Genomic DNA, 23,719 nt, shown 5'->3' on the forward strand with positions numbered 1-23,719 from the left:
CCTAAGTGTTGTTATGATGCGGAGGGCTATGCTCCCAGTACACCAAATCACAGCACCATTGCACATGGTGGACAGGTTTTAGCAGAGCTTTCAGCCTAGGATAGGGTAGGGGGAAAAAAACCCAAAGAGAACCTTCTGAAAAATATTAGCCAGTGAAAAGCCTATGGATAACAGCAGAACATTGTGTGATCTAGTGGTGCAATTGGACCCTCAGATTGAAAGACACTCAAGATATGATTGGGGAAATGCTACCTGCTCTGCAATGATTCTGTCTTGGTGACATGGATGGAGGCAACCTTCCAGGACCTTCATTTGCTGGTGTGCAATGATCTAGAGTTAGAAATCCAGAAAGGAAAAACATTTGAGGGCATTTCTGAAGCTGACAAAAATTCAAAGCTGGAATTGCAATATTGAAGGTTTATGTTGCTCATTCTGGTAAGGATTAGACTGGTAACCACTAGGTCAGCAGTTCAAATGCACCAGCCACTCTGAGGGAGAATATCTGCCCCAATAAAGATGTATAGCCTCAGTATAGATATGCAGTCACTGTGAGCCAGGATCAACTGAGTGGCACAGGGTGTTGGAGTAAAGGCAAAATATTGAGAGACTAAAGAAACATCAAAAGGAATACACATAGCCAATATATCAAAAGCAATTGGTGGATACTCATCCATTTCAAGTGATATCACATGATCAGTGACTGATGATGTTGAAAGAAGTCCATACGACACTGAAGGTATTGGCAAAACAAAAAGACTCCAGGAAATGACAGATTATCAATTGAATGTTCCAACAAAGGGATGCAACACTGAAAGAACTCACTGGTTCTTGGAAGTAAGCATTAAATTGTTTTAGGATAATTTATAGCTCCAGAAAATAATTTATTCTGTGAAATTTTTCAAGATCAGTAAAATACCCATTTGGAGATTTTCATAATTTTCATGTACATATTTTCATTCTCACATTTAATGTTGCTTCTATTATTAGAGACTCTGGTCTAGGCCTGAATGGTGAGCAGAATTTTCAAGAACTGAAATGCATGTGGTCACAGGTTGGGCTGCTAACCACAAGTTCAGTAATTCGAAACCTCCAGCTGCTCTGCAGGACCAAGACGAGGCTTTCTACTCTTGTAAAAAGTTACAGTCTCTGAAACCCACAGGATCTGCCCTTTAGGTTGCTATGAGTAGGAATTGACTCATTGGCAGGGAATTATTTTTGTTGCTTTATATTAGTGGATGGATCCTACTGGTTTGTTTTTGGGGCTACTAACCCCAAAGTTAGCAGTTCAAAATTACCAGCCATTCTATAAGAGAAAGATGAGGGTGTGTACTCCTGTAGAGATGTACAGTTTCAGAAGCTAACAGGAAAAACATTCGCCCCCCCACCCCACCCCCACCTCCCCACCCCTGCATGCTTCTCTGTCATATAGGGGCACTATGAGTCAGAATAGATTCAATGGCAATGAGTTAGGTTTTTGAAAGTGATGACATTCAGCCCTTAACACCTTGACTTCCTACCCAATGAAGGATCTGTCCCAGAGTCCTGAAAGTCCAGAAATCCCTCTCTTTAGCCAATTCCTCTAAAGCTTTATCGGCTTACATGGTGCCACCAAGGAGGTGTGCTAACCATCCCCTGATATCTGCAGTCCCTGCTCCAGAATCAACCAGTCTGTTAATTTGTGCTAAATTGCTCCACAGAAAACCTTATGTTTAATTCCTAGGGCCATGTTTAAATAAGAATGAACACCCATTTTGGACAATTATTTGACCATTGACTATTTTATCTCCTTGTAGGGAAATATATCAAGAACCACATAGCTGTAGATTTTATTGGCACCCTGGTCTTTCAGTCAGATTATGAATTAGCTCTGGGAGAGCAGGAATGAGGTGGGGTTACAAAATTTACAGTGTTCACGCCCCATTGTAAGCCAATTACTGTCACAATGCTCTTATAGCTAAGGTTGTACTAAAATTCAATCTGTGTTGAGGCCAGTTTGTGAAAAAAAATGATCTTAGTGGCTTTGAACTTCCTTTAAAGAGTTTAAATCAATGCTCCTCCCTACTCTCACTACTGTATTGAAAAGATCATTAGCTTCTTCTTACATGGTTGTGTTTTCAATAGAAGGTGTTAAAATGCAGTCCACCCTCTTTATGTGTTCCTGTACCCAGTCTCCGGCTCCTCACTTTTCAATCTTTTTCTTTCCCCCCCTTTGTCAATCTTAAACCGCTTCTGCTTCCAAAGCAGCCCAAATATCACTGCATCTAGTCATTTTTCATGTCCTTTTCCAGGTAACATTGAGCACTTTCTATAGATTCCCGAGAATCCTTTTACAGCAGCTATTCTTTTGCTCTCATTATTGATACCCATGACTCTTTTCGGTGGGATCCTTTGCTACTTGCTACTTTCCTAATCAGTTTGTGTGCCTGGTGCTTAAAGTGGCATGTGAAACATAGTAAAAACTCAAGAATTAAACAAAAAACCCCAAATATGTAAATATTTTCATAATTTGTAAGTGACTGGTCCTGGTGGAGTGGTGGTGACATGTTGGGGTGCTAACTATGAGGGCAGCAGTTCAAAATCACCGGTGGCTCAGTGGGAAAAAGGAATGGCGTTCTACACCCCAAAAGAATTACAGTCTGAGAAACTCACAAGGCCCATTCTACCCTGTCCTGAAAGGTCACTATGAGTCGGAATTGACTCAATGGCAGTGACCTTCTTGGTTTGATTTTCCTCAAGAACCTGAGTTTCGTGATAAAAGAAAAAAGCGACCCTATGATTCATATTCTTTGGTATTTATTTATGGTTGTGAAAATAGATATCACACAACCTTTGCCATATTTCCAGGGGTCCAGTTAGTGATGACAATTGCATTAATCAAGTTGTGTGATCGTCACCCATAATAGTTATCACATTTCTGATCAACAATGCAGGCTTTTTTTTGTATGCACTGCATAGGGAATCTGACTCACTTTTACCATTCACAGTTTATGCAAATTGTACCCTTGAAAGATATACACTATCTGTGGCTTTCACTAATAGTGGGTTTAAAATAATTTTTTACTAGAATGAAAAAATATATATGTTGCTTTAAAATTGAATTTTTCACTCCTACTCTTATCGAGTTGATTCCAACCCATAGTGACTGTATCAGACAGAGTAGAACTGCTGCCCCTGTTGGGTTCTGAGATTGTAACTCTATGGGAAGTAGAAAGCCTCATCTTCCATGATTTTAGGAATATTAAAACTTTGGCAGTGAAATCAAACATTGTGGATTATTTTTTAAGCATAGCTAACTCACATACTATCCTGGAATGGAAAGACATAAAATACAGGGGGAAAACAAACAAACTGGATTGAAAAAAAGGTACAAAAAATGGCATTGTTGAACAATCTGGTGTTGACAATAAAGTTATTTATTGTACTTACTGATTGTAAAATTTTGAAGTCGATGTTTATTACCTTAATATGTTGTTGGAATAAAAGGTAGGTGAATAAATAATGAAGTGATGTCCATATTTGGTAGATGAGAACACAGAGCTTGTAGAGATGAAATAAGTAGCCTAACATAACAGGGGGTCAGTCTCTTCATGCAGATTTTTCCCAATCAAAACCTATTCTGAGTTCCGCATTTTAATACACATCTGTTTACAGATGTGGTTTTCTTTCACTGTGGCCTCTTGAGCTAAGAAGTGAGCTGCTAACCTCAAAGTCAACTGTTCAAACTCCCTGGTTGCTTTGAGGGAGAAAGATGAGGCCGCTGTTCCTGTAAGGGTTTCAAAGTCTTTGGAGACTCAAAGGAGCAGTTCTACCAGCTGTGCGTCAGAATCAGCTTGATGGCAGTGCAAATTTTTGTTTTCTTCTTTAGATTAGAAGTCTTTTCCTGGCCTTTGTGTCCCCAGCTTACAAGCACTGCATCGTGTCACTAGAACGTGCTCAGTGAAAGTTTGTAAAATGATGTGCTCTTGACAGGTGCCATGGAGCTGGTTCTGACAAGGGAACACAATAGTACTTGGGCCTGTACCACCTTACCACTCCTGCTGGTGCAGCCACTGTGTCAATCAATCTCATCCGGGGGTTCTGCTCTTTGTTGACACTTCCCCAAGCTTGGTGTTCTTTCCCAGAGGCTGATCCCTTTGACTTACATAAGCAAAGTCCATGAGCTGGAGGAGGAATGCCCAGACGTACTTGGCTACAACAGCAGCTTCATTCCATCTTTCATTCACTCACCATTTCCCAGCTAACATTTATGAAGCATTGGAAATCAAATGATGTATAATACCTACATTCACCCTGAAAGGGATATGAGTATCATAGAAAAGGAAGACACAAAATTTAGGACATAAGTTAATGGCATCAGGCAGGATGTGAAGAAAGCTGGTGTATACAGAAAACTTTACTGGACAGACAGGATGAGTGGTGTCAATAAGAGCAGCAGCAGCAGCAGCAGCAGCAGCAGCAGCAGTCAACTGAGTTTACAGCAATAGCATGTGCAGCTTTCTTTGGTTGAATGCTCTCTGTGTGCCGGTGATGATCCAGATCAGCAGTTCTTAACCTGTGGGTCGCGACCCCTTTGGGGGTTGAATGACCCTTTCACAGGGGTCGCCTAAGACCATTGGAAAACACATAAATATTTCACAATATATAATTACATGTTGTTTTGTGATTAATCACTATACTTTAATGTTGTTTAATTTTGTTCAATTTGTAACAATGAAAATAAACCCTGCATATCAACTATTTGCATTACAATTCCTAACACTCATAAAATTACAGTCATGAAGTAGCAACCAAAATAATTTTAGGGTTGGGAGTCACCACCACATGAGGAACTGTCTGAAAGGGTCTCGGCCTGAGGAAGGTTGAGAACCATGCTCCAGGTACTATGTTGTTGCTAGGTGTCCTTGAGTTGGTCCTGACTTTTAGCAACCATAGGCACACCAGAAAAAAGCATCGCCCTCTTCTATGTTCAATATAGTATCATCATGCCTATTTTGTAAGTGAAAACACTAGGTGAGGATATGTTGTTATTTGCCCCCAATCACCTAGCTGTCAAAGTTGGACTGAGAATCCAGACTGACCTAGTAGTCCTGCTCTTAACCACGGGGATATACTCACGCTGCATAAGGCTTAGTGATGGTTTATGTGAAGCCAAGTGGTGAATGGTATTCTTGACAGGAAGCAGACAAGCCATTGCGGGCCCATCCATGTAGACAGTGATGCTTCTTGACATGACGTCAGTGGTAGTAGGAGCTCCTATGTAATAAGAGCACACCTGAGAGGACCCTAGTAAATATGGATATACAGTTTTCATTGCTAGCTCAGGGTAAGCATTTTAATTATGCACCAAGCGCAGCAACGTTTTGCTGCCTATGTCTAGATGTATTGCATCTGTCTTTGATTTTAAGGTACCAGCAATTTCCTCAAAAAGTTTTGTCGGAATCATTGTGCATTCATCAATGAGTTAGGTCAGTAGAATGCATGCTCTGTGCTTTGGCTTTGTTTTTCCTAGCAAATCAAGTTTCAAGGGATTCAATTAAGGGACATTTTTGAAGTTATCAAATTGATGTTTTCCAAATCAATTCAAATTGAAGAACTAGAATCACAAAGTAACCTGTGTGTGTGTGTGTGTGTGTGTGTGTGTGTGTCTGTGTTAAGAGATGAAATGAGTAGGGAAATAGTATTTTGAAGCAGAAGAAAGTAAAAAAGATCATGAAGCTGGAAGGTCTTGCAGTGGATAGCAGGAGCATGGCATTTCTTGGGCAGCGCTGATTAAACTCATGCTGAGAGAGGAACTGATTCTCGCTGCTAACCTGAAGGCTGAAGATATCAACTTGAAGATTTCCTGCAGCCCTAGTTAGTGTGCTGGCTGGGAAATGGGATTTCGGTTTTTAGGAATGCGTGACTCAGGCTTGCGATTTAATGTGGCAGTTCTTCAGATGTGGCTGATGAATTGGCTCTCCAGACTAGGTTTCTTTTATGTCATTATAGGAGCCACAGGTCTTTGCTTACCAGCGGCTGAAACAGGCACTCCGCATTTAAAGATGCTGGAATGAAAATAACTTATTCTCCAGGCATTTCAAATAATAAAAAAAAGATCACTCACTTCCTGACTACAATGATGAGGGTGACAGTTTGCTGCAAGTGACTGGATTGTGATTTTGTTTTGTGAATCAGAATGTGTTTTAACAGACTTTTAGTAATGTGACGGAATTAATCATTTAAAAATACCAGAGGTATTTGAGGCTCCAGGAGAGCAAAAAATGTGACTGTCACATCAGCGTTTCAACTTCCTTAGCTTTAATAAAGACATAGTGATTGAAAGCCGAATATGATCCTTCCTCAAATGTCTTCCAAAGAAACTTGTGCCGTCATGAGGTGACAATATATTTGAACTGGGTTCTGACGTGCTACTTTTTGAAATTCAGTCTTTCAGCCCAACCCCTAGAAAAGGAAGAAGAGGGCTGACTTTTTGAGGGAGACAGTGCTCATTTCTGTTAACTCCCAGTGATAAATTTCCCACTTTTGAAATCCACACTCTAGGCTAGTACCCTCTGGAGGACTTGGAAATAGGAAGCATGATCCCTCGACAGTTGTCTTGGTTTCTGTCCTTTTCATTGAGACTGAAGTCTCACAGTCCTCCTGAAATCTCTCTTAGACTTCCTGAAAGGTAATTGCAAAATCACAAGTAAATCTTTAGAGGCATCGACTTGATGGTAGCCTCTTAATTGGAAAACTGTATTTGATGACAGCACAAAACATTTGAAATCATCCATATTTGGTTGTTTATAGAATTCAACAATTGTTGAAATCATCCTGTTGAGGAACTGTTTTCAACATATTGAAATGCAGTTAAGATCTCTAAATGAAGGACAAGTAGCCCTAGAGTGTCCCTAGTGGGTTGTTAGTTGGGCTGCTGACCTCAAGTTGAACAGTTCAAAACCACCAAGCTCCTTGAGGGAGAAAGATGAGGCTTTTGCTCCCATAAAAACTGACAACCTTGGAAATCTACAGGGGCAGTGCTAATCTGCCCTGTAGGGTTCCTTTGAGTTGGAATTGATGGCAGTAACCAAGTGAAAATGAAGAGAAATTATAAAGCTTAAATGAAGATAAAGGTTAAAAGCATTTTGGGGGGAGGGGCACGCTTGTAAAGCCATAATTTCAATATCAGTGTCTTGATTTAATCTACCAACAACAACATATGCCAAGCCACAGTAAAGATCCCATTCACCTCCTTTCCTTTTGCAAGATTCGTTGCCCCAATCATAATTGAACAAATGTCTAAGCATTTTTAAAATATTATTTTTTTCTTCCTTTTGTATCTTTGCTTTAGGGAACGGCTTCGAAGACCTGGAAGATGAAAGCTCCAATTCCACACTTGATTCTCTTATATGCCACTTTCACGCAGAGTTTGAAAGTTGTGACCAAAAGAGGCTCAGGTAAGCAGTGTTCCTTCCTTCACGTTCCTTTTCATGGCTCAGAGAGAATTTACATGTGCGCCTTCTGTGGAAATGGTGTGAATGAGCAGAAATTCATATTGTGGTGCTATTGTCACTAGACCTTTGAATGACTGGAGCCCAATCATAGAAGCCCAGAAAGGGAGAAATGGTTAAAAAATGAGGTTTATTGTGTTAATTACTATGAATTGGAATGAGTGTACTACTGAGAGCTTGCAGTTTGATTTCATTTTCTAGCATAATTTCAGCATTCTTTTGTAAATGGTGTCACAATTTTTGCATGAAAATATCAATGTGCATTTTCCCCCTGTGAATATTTAATGTTCCCACTTCAATGTCAGCTATGCCTAGGGCAGATTCCTTTTTGGTTGAACTTCAGCTAGTCTGATAAATTATTTTACAAGTATTTAAAGAATGCATCAGAATTGTTGATGAAATTACTGGGGAGAAATCCTAACATTCTGGTAGAAAATATAGAGAAAAAATAGAATGGTAACATGAGAGGCTTTACTAAATAGATTAATGTTGAAACTTATGGAAAACGTTATGCTTTCAAGCATCTTGGATCTCAGCTGACTGTTGACATCGAGAATGAGCAAAATGTATGAGACCAGTGGAAAAATACGGTTACTGACCTGAAGCTATGTCATACCTCATAAGTTACTGATAATACACAGCCTTTCCATGCTCATATTTTATATAATTACAGGATTTTTGAAGAGATAGCTATTGGGTATAATGTAGGTGGGCGTGTATTGTGTTTAGTTGCTAGAACAAGAATGTGTTAGATCTTTACTCTCAGGAGCCAGTGGGAAAAGAAAATGAGATCATGTGTCAGAGGCTGCACAGTGTTCTGATGCCGGCATTGCGTGAAGAAAAGTAGGGCGGAAATTCGGGAAGGCAAGGGCATGAAATAGGGCTGCGATGGGCTGGCTGTGCAGCTACCCTTTGGTTAGTGCGATTCCAGCTCACATTGATGATACAGTGCCGAAGACCTCAGAAAGAGCAGGGGGGAATTAATCCTATCCATGGGAAAACAGGGGAAGAAATTGAGGAGGGAGTTGTACATACGCAAGGGGATGGTGCAGGCGTCAGAATAAAAGGAATTTTACTGAGCCAAAGGGTTCTAGAACTTTTTTGTTATTGTGCAACCGTTGTGTCGGCCATTGGTGTGACGCTAGTCAATATGAAAATAAAATGGAGTGTTATATGTATTGTTTCATCTGTTCTTTTTAGTTGATTCTTCCCAACAGGAGAGAGACGTAGGTCTGTTTAATGGCGTAGTTATTTTTATAATTTGAACTGATGCGTAGCAAGCAGCAGATGTCTTGGTTCTTTTCAACTGCCATTTAGAAGGAAAGTTGATGCTACCCGTGGGGGTTAAATTAGATAGACAAGGTTAGTAACTAGTGACGAAATCTGATTACTTGTACAACTATATATTTGCTTGAGCAGCACCATATATTAAAATGATTTCACATGAATCTCTGCGATAGTGGTCCTGGAGAATAAAATCATCCATTTCTCTTAGAATCCTAGTGCAATGCAAACAGTTCATCCAATTCAGAAATAGGCACGGCATCTTAAAAATTTCCTTTTCCTGAACATCATACCTGTCTATATAAAATCTGTTTCTATATTACTTTCTGTGTAGGTTGTCTGTGCGGTTTATTTACCAAAACACAAATGTGACTCTTTTTATTTTCATCATAAAATAATTGCGGCAAGACCACTCCTTACATTCTACTTTGAGTGAGGGCAGATACAAACAAACAAACAAACAAACAACCCAATATTTTATTAAATCGTGCCTTAATCTGTGTGTTTGAGAAGCATGGGAACAGAGTCAGAAATGTGAGTCAGTTGGCAAATTTGTATCTCTTGCTGCTCAAGGGACTGGAGAAAACTCAATGACCTGTCTCAAATTAAAATTTCTTCTGTAATGACACGAGTATCATGCTGTCCTACGTTTGACCATTCTGAGGCCTCAATCTCTTCAGCTTTAAACTAAAGCTCTCAGACAATGACTTGACACTTCCCAAGCCAACATGTGTCTTTGACATTGTAACTTGAAAATGATAAACGATGCAGGTAAGGAGCTCTTTGAAACCAGCTTCACGGGTTTCCTTTTTGTGTAATGTGAATTAAGAGAGGTTTTTTTTTTTTTTCTCTTAAGACACAGATGGATGGAAAGCTTAAAATTTGTTTGGCTTTGTCTTGTTTTTAGCTATGGAGGGTATGTACAGTGAGGAGATCCACAATCTTCTTTTATCCACATACTGTAGTAGCTTGCACTTACTTAAGCTGATGTCTGTTACCATGGCATCTTTGCAGAAGAGAAGCAGATATGTAGTGTACTGAAGAGCGTCATTACTGATCTCCCTTGATCAAGTGGAAGAGGAGTGCACTTGACCTCTTCTCTTTAAAAGACTAATGACTCAATCTTCACACCCAGCCCAACCTATAAAACCAGAAGCACCATGGCCTGGCAATAAAAATCAATTTTTGATGTTTGCTCTTGCATATTCACTGAGAGGGCTACTTAGCCCTATTCTTTTCTCCTCTTATCATTTCATTCTCTCTCTAGTTTTTTATTTTATACACCTTTAAAACAATCCCACAAACATGGTTTGAAACTTAATGCATTTCACATGGCTTTTGCTCAGATATTAGTTTAATTCATGCTGATCAAGAACCTATGAGATATTTGTATGATGCACCTGATAAAGTTGACAGAGGTTTTTTGTAGTGACATGTTAAATGGTGTAGCATTTGTGTGGGATCAACACATATGGTCATTCCATAAAAATTTAGAAGTGGGTATTTATTTCTCATTAACAGAACTCATTTGAAAAGCAATAGGAAACCTTCATACACATGCAGGAGCGGCATTATTTTTTATCACATTGGCTTACACCCCTATTGCTAGTAATTTAAGAAACAAATTAAATATAGTAAGGTAGTTATAGCACCACAACAGCTTTGGTTGAGATATTAAATTTGACTTTATAAAGTTTCACGTTAAACACCACATCCAGATCTGATCTACGTATGCCTTCGACAATTTAGGATTGGATCTAGTCTCAGATAGCATTCTAAAACTGTAGAAACATTTAGAGGCAAGGTTTCAACAAGCTGTGCACTTAGGTATTCAGCCATTGTTAATAATAAATTTTCTCCTGGAACAATTTTGTACCTTCCTTTTAGTTTTTTATAAGCAGCGTTTGACAAAAGAAACAAAGACTATCAATATTACTGATTGTCCTCAATAGTATGAAGTATCATAGCAATTCAGTAAGTAAACACTGGAGTTTCTGTCATTTGTAGAATTCTAGACAACACAATACAAAGCCAGACCAAAAATAACAGCAATCTTTGAGTCTCAACCAGTGCAGAAAGTTTAGCTTCACTTTCTTGTGTCTTTCTTATATTTCTTCTTCAAACAAAACCATTCTGGGTATTCCCTAGGTGTCTTTGTTTCTAAAAAAAGAAAGAAAGAAAATATCATTACTTGCTTTGAAAGGTTAAAGTAAATGAAATGCTACATTTTTACAAGGTCATTCTAAGAGGTCTGGATGGCCTATGTTAATAATGACTATTAAATGTTTCTATATTTTGCATGGTTAAGTGCAATTGGGGGATGGGTTTATAGGCAGGGAAATGATATAACCTGTTGAAGAATTATTATGGACAAGGCATGTCAAATATTACTACCATTCTTTGGGGGACTTAAAAGCACGAACTGTAATTATGGCTGAAGAGCGTGGAAAACCAAAGAGACAGGAAGCTAGAGGAGCGTGAATGTAGGGCTTAGGGAAGCAAAAAGGGGTCCGTGATATTTTTTCCTATGCCTTTCACTCACAGCCATAGCCTGAATGAAAAATGATGAGGGCGAGGATGAGAACTCTGTCTCCCATTGAGGACAAGAGCCATATCTTATGCAGCCTTAGAACCCCGACAATGACAAGTACGGTGTGTGAGCCAGAGTCCGGCTTCCTGTTTAGGCTGGGCTGCATCACTGAGGATATTGCAGGAAGGACAGAGTGTCAGAAAGAGAAAATAAAAATAGGGACATTTAATAGAAAATGGGGTTTTACCCCCTTAAAGGGAAATTAGTGTAATGTGTGTAATAAGAAGCGACTGAAGCAAAAGATAGGAACTCTGAATAAGCACTAAGATATGCTAAGCGTTTGTACAAGGATCTTTACTTTACAAATCATGAATGATTTCATGAATTTGGAATACAGTTCAAAGTCATTTTGAAGGAAAAGGAAATTATTCTTCAAGTCTTTCTGTGTTGGAATTTTGCCACAGTTAGTGCATCTTTAAAGAAGCAGCAATGCCATTATGCAGACGTTCTGGGTTTAATAGTATTGTTCAAAAATGGCTCTCACGAAAGGATGTAGTCCATGATTACTGGTGCACGAGAAACAAGCAAGCAATTTCAGTGTAGAAGGGATAAAGTATTCACAGTTATTAGAGCAAATGGAAAGGTCTCAATGGCTGTATTATATAAACCAAAGACCACATGCTATTCTGGAAGGGATTGACGATCCATATACGAGCTCCTTAAAGCAGCCAGCTCTGAGAGAGTAAGAAGGGTTGCTACAGGACCTTGGTTGTTTCTTCCTTCTAGAACCCAGCAGTGGACACCTGTTACTAGAGAATGATTTCGATGCAATTCTTCCCGCCAGCAAGCAGAAAACCAAGACTCTCAAGAGGTTTCCCCTACCTTCTGACTCTAGGTTCAAGTCATTTCTGAAGATAAGGGTAGTTCAAATCCCCAAGCCATAATTTAGAGTATAGTCGTTGTGTTTGTTATCTCTGTACCTTCATTTCTTTAAGTAAAAGAAATTACACGACGGTGCCAATCGAGTGGACTTGAAATGAGTTGGAGCGAGAGAGTCGAGTGGGCTATTTCTATCACATGCCAATGTGATTTATGAGCATCAGTTCGCTTGGGCATTCTGAGAAGTCAGTGAGCTTAATTCCACATGATTAAGAGACAACCCAGTCCCTCAGCATCTGCCTTTTATTACGTTACCATGTGTTTCTTTCTCAGCATGTGAAAAATGTCCAAAAAAAAAAAAAAAGGTCTGAGATGTTTCTGCTCACCCCCTCCCCATGGGAAAGCATATGACACCAAACTTCAGAGCCTTTGTTTCTTTTCTTTTTGGTTAAAACGGCCCTTTAATTTGGCTTACCACAAAACAACAACAAAAACTCCCCTCAGCTATCTAGCATGCCAATCTTTTGAAACAATAGCTAAAGCACTCTTGATATTTATTTGAAATAATGCTTTTCATTAGAATCATAAGTATAACTACAAAATTATGAACTTGCTGTGGTAAGAATTCACACACCCAAGCAACGATCCAGAATCTTTGTTTCATCATTACCTGATGTGCCTATGGAATCCCCTTTATCCTGTCAGATTTAGTTACCAGCACCATTTTCTGTGGACTTGACATGGTTTCATGTCAGCTGTGGGCTCTGATTCACAGCATGTTGACAGGGGAAGATGCAAGTCTTGCAATTTGAATGGGATTTCAATGAGAAGGGACATAATCCAAATTACTATATACAGCAATGCGGCTTTGGGTGTTGGGAGATATTAAAGTGATAGACTGGTACGTATGCTTGATAGGAAAGCTGGGGTTGGGGTGGGCGCCCAAGAGGGAAGATATAGTCAATGCTGGCCATTTTGAGCCATGGGAAACAATTGATGTTGATTCTGTAAGCAGCACAGAGGTGATCCCTACCTGGTGCCAGAGGATGAACCCCTGATTCATGAGCAGTCAGTCTACTGTAAGCCAAGAAGTGATCTATGTAGTGACTCAAAAGTTAGGAACACTGGCATATGAGCTTCCCATTGGTGCTATGACAAATGCAGTGAGTTCAGGCAAATGTTCCATTCAAGAGGTCAGATGTAATGGGTTGATAGGGCCACATTTCCTCTGGCTGCCTGCATTCCTAGGTTCCTGCCATGGCTTGATCCAACCTTTGCTTGTGCGTGTACGCTGTCTTACTTATTGTGACCCTTCTATCTCCCTCTTTCCCTTATAAGGATCCTTGTGATTATATTGGGCCTGCCTGGGCAATGCTTTCACTGCCAATGAATCAATTCTGCTTCACAGTGACCCTCTAGGACAGGATAGAACTGCCCCGGCAGGTTTCAGAGACTAACTTATTATTTTTAAGGGAGTAGAAAGCCTTATTTTTCTCTTGCAAAGCCACTGATGGTTTCAAACTGCTGACCTTGTGTGTCACCCACTGCATCACTGAGAGTTCCTGGAAAAGGATATCATGTCTGATATGTAGTGAGGCAGCGAAAACAAGGCAGACCTTGAGACAAGATAGATTGACCCAGTTGCGGTAGCAATGGGCTCAAACATAAGACCAACTGTGAGGCTGGCACAGGACCAGGCAAAGTTTTGCTCTGTTGTACAAGCATCACCATGGGTCAGAACTGACTCAGTGGCACCGAACTCCTGAGCAGTGTAGAGCACACTTCCAATCTCAAGACCCTTAACTTAATTACATATGCAAAGTTTAACATGTCAAGTAATGTAACATCACAGATTTCAAGGACGTGGACCTCTGCATTTGGTGGTGAGGGGTGGGAGGAAGAGGCGAGGGCCACATTGTTTTGCCTACCACAACTAGTAACTAGTAAGTCAAACAAACTTCTTATTTGACTTAAACTGGAGACCAGAGAATGAAAAGTCCAGGTAGAATCAGAACAGGAGAGTTGACCATTTATGCTGCCAAGTGTATGTGATGTGTAGTCCCTGTGAGGGGTGGGGTGGGGGAAGAAATGGAATGGAGGAGAAAAGAAGGAAAGGAGGAGAAAGAATGAATGACAGAAAACACAGAAGAGAAAGGAGGCAGGTAAGGAGAAAGAGAAGACACAGACCCTAGTGTTCTTTTAAACCTTGATACGTTTTCAGCTTGATTTGCACTTGAAAGTACATTTTTAGAAAAACACTCCATTTTCATGGTGGCAGCCTGAAGGAATCTATGTTTCAGTCAACCAAAAAATGTCTGACTCCGAAATTATTTCCCTACTCTGGAAAACAGCAGTGGGAACAGGGAAGAGAGAAGAGAAATAAACATTGATGCTAGAATCCAGCAAACCTTATGTTTAACGATCAGTTAGATGTGGGAGGTTAGAAAGAAAGAGGCAAGGAAAATTATTCTGTAATTAACGGGGAGGATTGTGATGCCATCAAGACATTCAAGGTTCCTACAGCGCAGAAGCTTGAAATGACCTCTTATGTAAAAGAAATCACAGGGAGGGCTTGGTGACTATGAGGAAGCCCCCAAACTGTGTTGGGGAGAGAGCTGGAAGGACTTCCTAGGCTTTGCGAGGGATTTAAAATGTTATCTGGAGGCACAAAAAAAAAAAAAAAAGCTTTCGCTAAGTTATTTAACTATTTTATAGATCTCTTTAGTAAAAAACTGAGGTTAGGCCTCTGATTTGACAGATCCATTTATTGTTGTGTTTTCTAAAGAAATTTCTTTCTGTGTGTACTCACGTGTTGGCACCATGTACATCGGTAAACCTGCCTTTGCAGAGATGAGAAGACACACACCTATAATGGATCACACAGTAGAGTGGCTAGTTGAGTAACCCTCACCATTGGGAAGACTATTGAGAGATTTCCAGAATGACCAATCAGGGACTCAAGAGAAATCAGACTAAGGAATATTGTGGCTCTGAACAGTCGTCAAAAGAACTGGTGGCAGGTGAATCCCTGAAAATGGAGCGTACAATAGTAAGAGACTGGAGTTGGATTAGGGAGCCCAGGTGGCACAGTGGCTTCAAGTTGGGCTGATAACGATGAGGTCAACCATTCGAAACCACAGGCTGCTCCAAGGAAGAAAGTGGAGGCCTTCTGCTTCCATAAAGATTTTGAGTCTTGAAAATCCATAGTCTCTCTGTGTCAGAATGGACGCATTGGTGGTGAGTTTGAAAAAGGAAGAGGAGACATTTTTCAGGGAGAGCTCAGTTCAGTACATACAGAGTGCATGACACAAATACTGAGCCGATGGCAGGGGCAGAGGTACGGATTTGGAGCTTATCTGTCTGTCAACAGGGCATGACGCCCCTCATGGAAAGCACACAGAGAAAGAAGACAGATACAAGGGAGAGCAGAAGGAAAGGAAACCCAAGACCCTGTGGGTACCAGACAAAGAGGAACCGGGGAGAGAAATACACTAAAAGAGAGTTAAGACAGGAAGAGAGAGAGCTCAGTGTTTTTTTAGAAACAACCATAGCAACAAAAAGGAAAGCATTTAAAAACAAAAAGGTGACCTGTTAAATTCTGTGGAGAATAGAGTCAAATAACTAAAAAAGATTAAATTTAAAAATTCTGGAACTTGGAGATGGAGATAAAAGGGAGTCTGGAAGAAGTTGTATATATAGATCTCAACAAACAAACAAACATACAAACAAAAAACAACCAAAACCAAACCTCAAACTCACTGCTATTGAGTTGATGCCGACTCCTAGTGACCTTTGAAGACAAGGCTGAACTGCCCCTGAGCGCTTCTGAGACAGTAACTCTTTATCAAAGTAGAAAGCCCAGTCTTCCTTCCTCTGATCAGCTGGTGGTTTCAAACAGCCAAGGATGTGGATCTCAGCTAAATGAGTAAACAAGATACCACCAGGGCTCCCCCTTCAGACTCACGCAGCACATGCAATGATGCAAAATGCTGGAAGATCACAGGTCAATGGGTGAAAGTCTTGTGGATCCAGTAGTGGTGGGAGCATCTCCAGGGCTCTCGCAGAGCTCAGCGGGGCTCCGTATGGCTAATATTAAAGGGCTAATATAGGACTTATGGACTTGATCTGGGCTGGGCTGGGATTTTTTCTTAATATAAAATTACTCTCTGATCTAAAGCTCTTTCTTGTGCATAGATGAGTGTCCTTGGATTTGTTTCTCTCATCAACACATGAAAGGACTTCAAAAAGTTCATGAAAATATTCCATTACTAAAAAAAATCCATTACTTTAATATTTCACATATGTTTTGATTATATATATATAATCAAAGCATATGTCTGTAAATATACATATGCAGGGGAGCCCTGAATCCTCATGAGAATGCCAAGTCCACTAAGAGGCATAATCAGGCTGTGACATAATTGACAGGCTAGACTCCACCCTTATACTTATTTACCAAGTTGACATGAAATTACGTAACTAACACACTTTTTTTGTGTATATCAAAGTCAGTTTATAAGGAATATTTATTTTCTAAAAGTTAAACTCTTTACAAAAATCACTTCTTTATACTGAGGTGAAAAATGTGTCCAACTCTAGGTCATCCATGCTAATGAAGACAAGTATACTATAAAAATAACAAAATTTTTCTACTCCTTAAATCTTTAGCATAGCTTTGAAATATATATCTCATAAATTTACCTCCTCAAGTTATGGCAATGACTGACTCGATATCCATTTCATCCATTAATACAGATATATTGGAAAAAGTGCCTTTTGATCTTAGAAATTGTAAGATGACTGGAAGCTTATACAGATAGCTAATATCGACATGCCAACTTTTGTGTACAATAATGATCACTGAAAATATATGCGTTGAGTTCTGGCTTTTTTTTCAGAAGTGATATAGATTATTTTAATGTGTATATCCAACAGTACTGAAAATTAAGTACAATATTGAAAATTATGAAACTTACCTTTTATTTATTCCTAATGCATCTTGTAAGGGGCTCTGGTGGCTTTGTGCATTATGCATTGTGCTGCTAATTTCAAGGTCAGCTTCTCAAATGTACCAGCTGCTCAGTGGGAGAAAGATGGGGCTTTCTGCTCTTGTTAAGATTTACAGCCTCAGAAACAGTGCTATTCTGCCCTGTGGGTTGCTATGCTCCTGAATCAACTCAATGGCAGTGAGTGAATGAGCCTTGCTAACCTGAAGTTCTCAGGTCCCATATTACCTTTGTCATCTATTAAAAGCTTTGAACTCCAGTATCTTTAATGCAGTGGAAATGGGCGTTGATCCATTTGCTCATGTCATTTGCATTTATTGAACTCTTTCAGTACATTGAACTCTTTCAGTACATACATGTTATATAAACTTACACCCTTTCCTAGCAAACCTGTAAATGAACAATGTAAATGCACAAACAACAAACACGTAAATTATAAATCTGTATGCATGTGTGTTTGTATAAATTGTGTCCAGAGTATTTGAGGACTATCAGTGACTTCATTTTAATTTTATACTACACAAGTTGTCCTAAGTCCACAGAGCAAAGGAAGCGGTCTGTGTAAAACAAAAGTTCCATTAAAAATATATGATCATTAGTTCTTGTTTATTAAAAAACATGCTATATAGTTACTAGGCTGAATTACAAATAAGGCGCTTGTTCTTGCAGGCGGTGATGGGTCTACGTGAAATTGGGTTTGGTGGTTCAAAATGCTAACCCATGGTTTAGTCTATTTTTGCTTATTTAAGGCAAATTCCTTTTTGTAGAATTGTGGCCTCTTAAGACATCAAAATTTGCTGCTTAGAATGGAAAAGACTGCCTTAAGGCAATGCCAATCAATAACTTTGCCTGGTTTTAAAATATATTAACGTTAAAAAGTGTTAGGGGATCTCTTGTGGGTACACTAAACACTATTCAATTCTTATTTATGTCTTATGAATGGTACTAAAACATTTCCCAATTAATATTGCTAACTTGATTTCAGTAAAAAACTCTCTTGTTGGAATTTTACTTGTATTTCTGAAATCATATGCCAATTACTCTGTAGCCCGTGTATTATAGAACTTTTAACCGATGGTGAATGATAAAGGACATTTATTTTTATCATGGATCAGCTAAGATTACTACCCGCTGGTTAATTGATATGCGCCCCACCCCGCCTCGCAATACACGCACTGTGTTTCAACAAACAAAAGAAAACAATCTTAACCCGGAAAAATGATCCTTCCAGTGTTTCTTATAAATATATTCTAGAAAGAAAATAATTGGGCTCTCCAATGCCATCTGGTGGCTTTTCGGGTCTGAAGAACATGCAGTCATACATACAGCAAGCTGAGAGCAAATAAACATGGGAAGCAAACCCCAAATCAACTATTATTCAGTGATTACTTTAATTGATGCTAACACTTTGCGTTTGTTTTGTTTTGTCTCTTGCAATTTATTGCCTTAGGTGCTAAAACAAAAGTGTACACGTTTCTGCTCTAATTTTGGGAGGACTATGCTTTTATAACATGAATTTTTTTCACTAGGCTTTTAAAAGAGAAAGCAAAAAGGGTACCTATAATGCTGCTATCATCATGCCAATATGTAGCCAGCTATTATCAAAATTCTAATTAAGTATACACCTACATTCCTACCGAGTGTTTGAAAAATATATGACTTCTTTTAATATGTTGCTGCCATTAAGGTCCGCCATTGTAGTGATTCTTGTATCAGAAGGAAAAATAAAGTCATTACAGATTGTTGAATTGTTTATTTGCATTAATAAAATCTGCTGGTGGGAATAGGTGAAGAAGACACGAGGCTAGATTGGTGCTTCAAGCTGAGGTTTCCTCTGGTCTAGGAAGCCGAGGACTGGCATAGCAAGAACAAAGACCTAAGGGTAGCGACATGAAGGGACAGCAAGCTACTGTAATTGTGCCATGGTGCCACTGAGTCCATTCCAGGGACCTTAAAGGACAGAGGGGAACATCTGCTTTGGTTTTCCAATGCTATACATCTTTGAAGGAGCAGAAAGCCTCCTCGACCTCCTGAGGAGTGGCTGATGAGTTTGAACTGTTGACCTTTGGGTCGGCACCCTAACAGATGCCCTCCATGCCCACAGGGCTCTTTCAAAGAAAGCAAAATTACCGGGAATACGTTATTGTCTTGATCAGATCGATGGGGAAGTGATCCGAGATCAAAGGGCAGAGAATTAGGCTACTCTTTAGAGGGAAGAAAGTCAGAAATTGAAGGAACAGAAGTAAGAATAGAAAGGAGAGTATGGCTTTTCTTTCCATTAAAATTAGAATTGATATAAACTAGTGGTGTTGGTGGCTACAAGTTCAGCAGCTCGAAACCATCCACGGCTCTTCGGGAGAAAGACGAGGCTTTCTGCTCCTGCAGAGATAGCAGTCTTAGAAACCCACAGGGGCAGGTCTACTGTGACCCACAGGGTTGCTGTGAGTCAGCAGTGACTCAGTGGCAGTGAATTTGGCTTGGATTAGTGATTTGTACAGTGGTGCCAGGGAGAAGTGGAATCTGATTCCAGATGCTTTTCTGAAAGATGATGCTGAGAATTACTTGTTAGTGTTGCATTTCTATCCCACAATCTTCCTAGTCAAATAGACATTTGCATTTACACAATTGTGTCTTTTTTATGGTTGGGGTCCAGGCCGGCCTATCATACATCTGAAAGAAAACTCTCAGTGTGGGAGCCAAGCCTCTCTCCTGCACCAGATGCCTCCCACAGAGCCTCTCCTGAAACCATTGTTCTCAGAGTTCTTTGAAGAGGCTTCTATTTTGTGTATACCTTATAATAGAGGATTAATTGCCTCAGTGAGCTTTCCCTGGCTAATTTGTGCATAACACCCCAAGCTGACATAGAGAAGGGTGTTTTTTTAGTGCCAGCTTTTTTTATTTGACTTGTATTAGTTTTTATTTGGCTTTTCTTCCATTTCTTCTCTGCCTCCTCCTCTTCCGGTTTCGGAACAAGTTGTCTCTTCTCACTAAGTATCATTTCAGTGTGGCAGGTTAATGTGCTCACGTTTGGGTTAATGTGACCGTGAGCTCTTCAACTCTGGTGGTGCATCTTTGTTCATCTGCATGTGCTCAATGACCACAGAGTCACCATCTAGTCGCTAAGCTCACTATTACTCTCTGCATTTTTAAGTATGTACAGTAAACGTTTAGCATTCTTCTTGAGCCCCCGACCCTGAGTCCAATCCCAGTGTCTGGCCTGGGGAAGCCTACACATTCCACAATTGCAACGTGGGAGCGGCACCCACTGCTTCTGCAAAGTAATGTCTTTCAGACACTTGGTGGCTTTCCGGATGGCCCGGACGGTTGCACACCTGTTCTTAACATGGAACTAGAGATTTAAACCTCCTGATTTGCATGGTTTTTATGGGGTTTTCTCTGTTCCTTGAGTAGAAAACTATTTTGGCAGATCACATTAGCCCTCTAAGGGAACCTCCAACTGCTTTTAAAACATAATACTAACATATGACATTGGGTTGCCTACCCACAAATACCCACCCTCATATACACCCAGAGATCCCCATACACATGCAGTCATGTAAAAGCACACACACACACATACATACTATGGACCCCAACAAGACAATTGTGTTGTGCATAGGGTTGCTATGTGTCTCAGCGGACCCAATGGCATCGGAAAATTCTCCATACCCATAGACACACATGTGTACACACAGTTAACTATTCGTTCACAAAACACACCTTTATCAGAGCGCTAGTATATGCCAGGTGCTGAGGATTTACAAATGATTAGGTGATTGCGGCATTTTTTTAAACATCTGTGTTATATTTACCCAACTAAATGGTATACGCTCACTGTCTGTAAAGATGTCTTATAAGTGTTTATGTATATGTATTTTCAAGTCAAGATGCTTAAAAGAATCTTTGCGTACTTAGTATTCGATCCCTAATTTCATGTGATTGTTGAATTTAAGCACATTGATGAATCTTATCAGCACATTCTCTACATTTTCCTGTGGCTATTTATGTGCTTGAGGAAGGATCTAGATATACGCTAACTCCCTAAACTTTACACACCTTACACAGCACCTTGTATATAGCATCCCAAGACCGATTGTTGTATGAGCAAAGAAATAAATTTAACTGAACTCAAAATGGATTGCTGTATTGAAAAATTAACATTTCTCTGGAAACGGTGAATGGAAGTTCTGCTGTTGAGGTTGTCTGCCTTTATCCAACAAATATTTCATGCCTGAATTGCCATAGTAGTGAGCCCTGGTGGTATATGGGGGATCACATATTGGGCCGCTAACCGCAAGGTCGGTGGTTCAATTCTACCAGTCACTCCTTGGGAGAAAGATGAGACTTTTTGCTCCTGAAAAAGGTTTATAATTTCAAACCCCCCAAAGGGATGTTCTGCTCTGTTCTATGAGGGTCACTCTAAGTCTGAATCCACTTGATGACAGGTTTTTGTTTGGTGCTTGAGACAAACAAATGGGTCTTAAAGTAGCATTTTTCTTGGTTTTATAATGGTCGGTTTGCAGTTACTTGATTATAATAGGTATTATGCAGCTCGTCCCCTCCTTCTAGGCTTGGAGTTTTGGGCACTTGCATGTAAATATAGGTCATTCCACGAAGGAGGACTAGATGCAAAAAAGAAACTTTCATGGAAGCGTGCCTGGGCGGAGTGGGGCAGGAGCCAAAGGAGCGTCATACTGTCTCGATGTCTCCCCAGACAGCTCCCACCAACCCTAGGAATGCTACTGAATAGAAGTGACCCATGGCATCGAGGGTGTTTTATTTTAATTCAGAACATGAATTAGTTCCATTTGGCAACTTGCACATTCTTTCTGCCTCTCTGTAACTGACATGCCGCTCTGCAATGAACAGTGGTGACTTACTGTTTGTTTCAAAGGCATGTTTTTGCTTCGTTGGGAGACGTGCTTGGTTTGTTTTGTTCAATTTTTAATGATACATGATTTTATTTTAAATTTCTTTGGAAAGTGCTTTGTATCCTAGGGTTTCCGGCTTGCTATGAATTGAGAGGAGGTTATTACCTTCTAAGTTTTCAATTATGAAAACAAAGCAAGTTTGGAAGCTCCATTGGGATCTTGTAAACCCTCTCAAAGCATGTTCTGAATGAGACAATTTTTGTGCAACTAGCTCTAATTGTCTGAGATGAGACAATCTACAGAAGCTAATTGGAGAGAGTCTCATTCTATTGCATACACGGGGATGATAGAAGAGTAATTTTCGTTCTTTGGCTTTTTAAAAATTTTCTTTTCTGAGGGTGGGTGAGCCACCTTTGCCTACCTAGTATGTGTATCTAGTATGCTTTATCCTTCGGTTTTAAATAATTTATTCTCCAGCGCTACTGTTAAGTGTTTGAGTTTACATATAGACTCCTTTCAAGTTCTACATAATTTTGCACTGAAACCTTTAATCCATATAGTCTTTGTGACTAACATAACACTAGCAAGCTATTTGTGGCCTTTTATCCCCCGTGTCTTACTTCAATGGGATATTGCAGTCCTTTTCAATTGAGTGTGTGTGTTCTAAATTACAGCTGGTAGGTACAGAATAGTATTTATCACATTTTCCCTCTTATGATCACCACCTGAGTGATTACACTGTTGACATATTCTGAATTAGACAAGAACATATGCTCGACTAAATTGATGCCTCACATAGAAACTTGCACATAATGAATTTCATTTGTGCAGTTATTTTAATTTTTGATTGCACCCTTTGCTTTTACCTTTTCTGTGGCTTACATGTCCCGAAATCTGTCCCTGTTGAACTTTGAAATGAGGGTGAACAAGACTTCATATCATCCTACCTTGAATCCAGGCCTAGTAGAACTAAAGAAAATATAAAAAAAGACTTCATAGACACATACCATTCGTCCTCAAATGCAGGCTATGTTTGATTTGTAGATGACAATTTTTAGTTGAATATGTGTCACCTTTTTAATGTGAGTGGACAGTTTTTAGGACAACCCTCTTGTGTCAGATGATCTGTTCTAGGAAACTTCTGGTAATATCTGATACCATGGCAAGAAAATGATTTGTCCAACAAAGGGTGGGAGAGGTATCCCTGGGTGGGGCCAGTTGGGAGCTCAGGGCAGGGAAAGATCTTGAGAGGGAGTATCAAGTAACAGATGAGAAAGGAGACTCTTAAGACATTGCATGCATTTGCCATCCAATCAGATCCATTCAATTCCAAGTAGAATGAAATGAGACTTTCGAGGAAGAAGGTGAAGAATGTCAATTTAGAACATGGCCAAAATCAAAGGTGTTTCTCTTCTGGTGGTGCTGTCTGGTAAGCGTCTTGTCAAAGCCCCTAGTCACTCAGAGGATGAGATGAGGCTATCTCCTCCCAGCATGGTTTATAGCCTTGACCACTCTGTACAGGGTCCTTCCGAGTTGCAGTGGGCTCAGTGGTGGTGGGTTAAGGGGCAGAACTGACTCGTTGCCAGTGGACTTTGGGTTTGGGGCATATTCCTGTTTAGAAGATATCTCTGGGGGAAAGTTCAAGACTTGGGAACAAAC

At 39.9% G+C, this 23,719-nt stretch overlaps 1 protein-coding gene across 1 annotated transcript in view; it reads left to right on the plus strand.

The window, feature by feature from the left end:
• The window catches only part of LOC101638954 (interleukin-1 receptor accessory protein-like 1), a 1,156,451-nt gene that overhangs the window by 234,727 nt on the left and 898,005 nt on the right, over positions 1-23,719 (plus strand). Inside the window, exon 3 of the mRNA XM_045298667.1 lies at positions 7,331-7,436. Within this exon, the coding sequence (XP_045154602.1) occupies positions 7,355-7,436 (82 nt within the window). The 5' untranslated portion in view covers positions 7,331-7,354. The remainder of the gene's footprint in view (positions 1-7,330; positions 7,437-23,719) is intronic.

This window comes from Echinops telfairi, unplaced genomic scaffold (genome assembly GCF_000313985.2).
Source record: "Echinops telfairi isolate 266 unplaced genomic scaffold, ASM31398v2 ScPeMD7_7436;HRSCAF=8474, whole genome shotgun sequence".
Taxonomy (NCBI): Eukaryota; Metazoa; Chordata; class Mammalia; order Afrosoricida; family Tenrecidae; genus Echinops; species Echinops telfairi.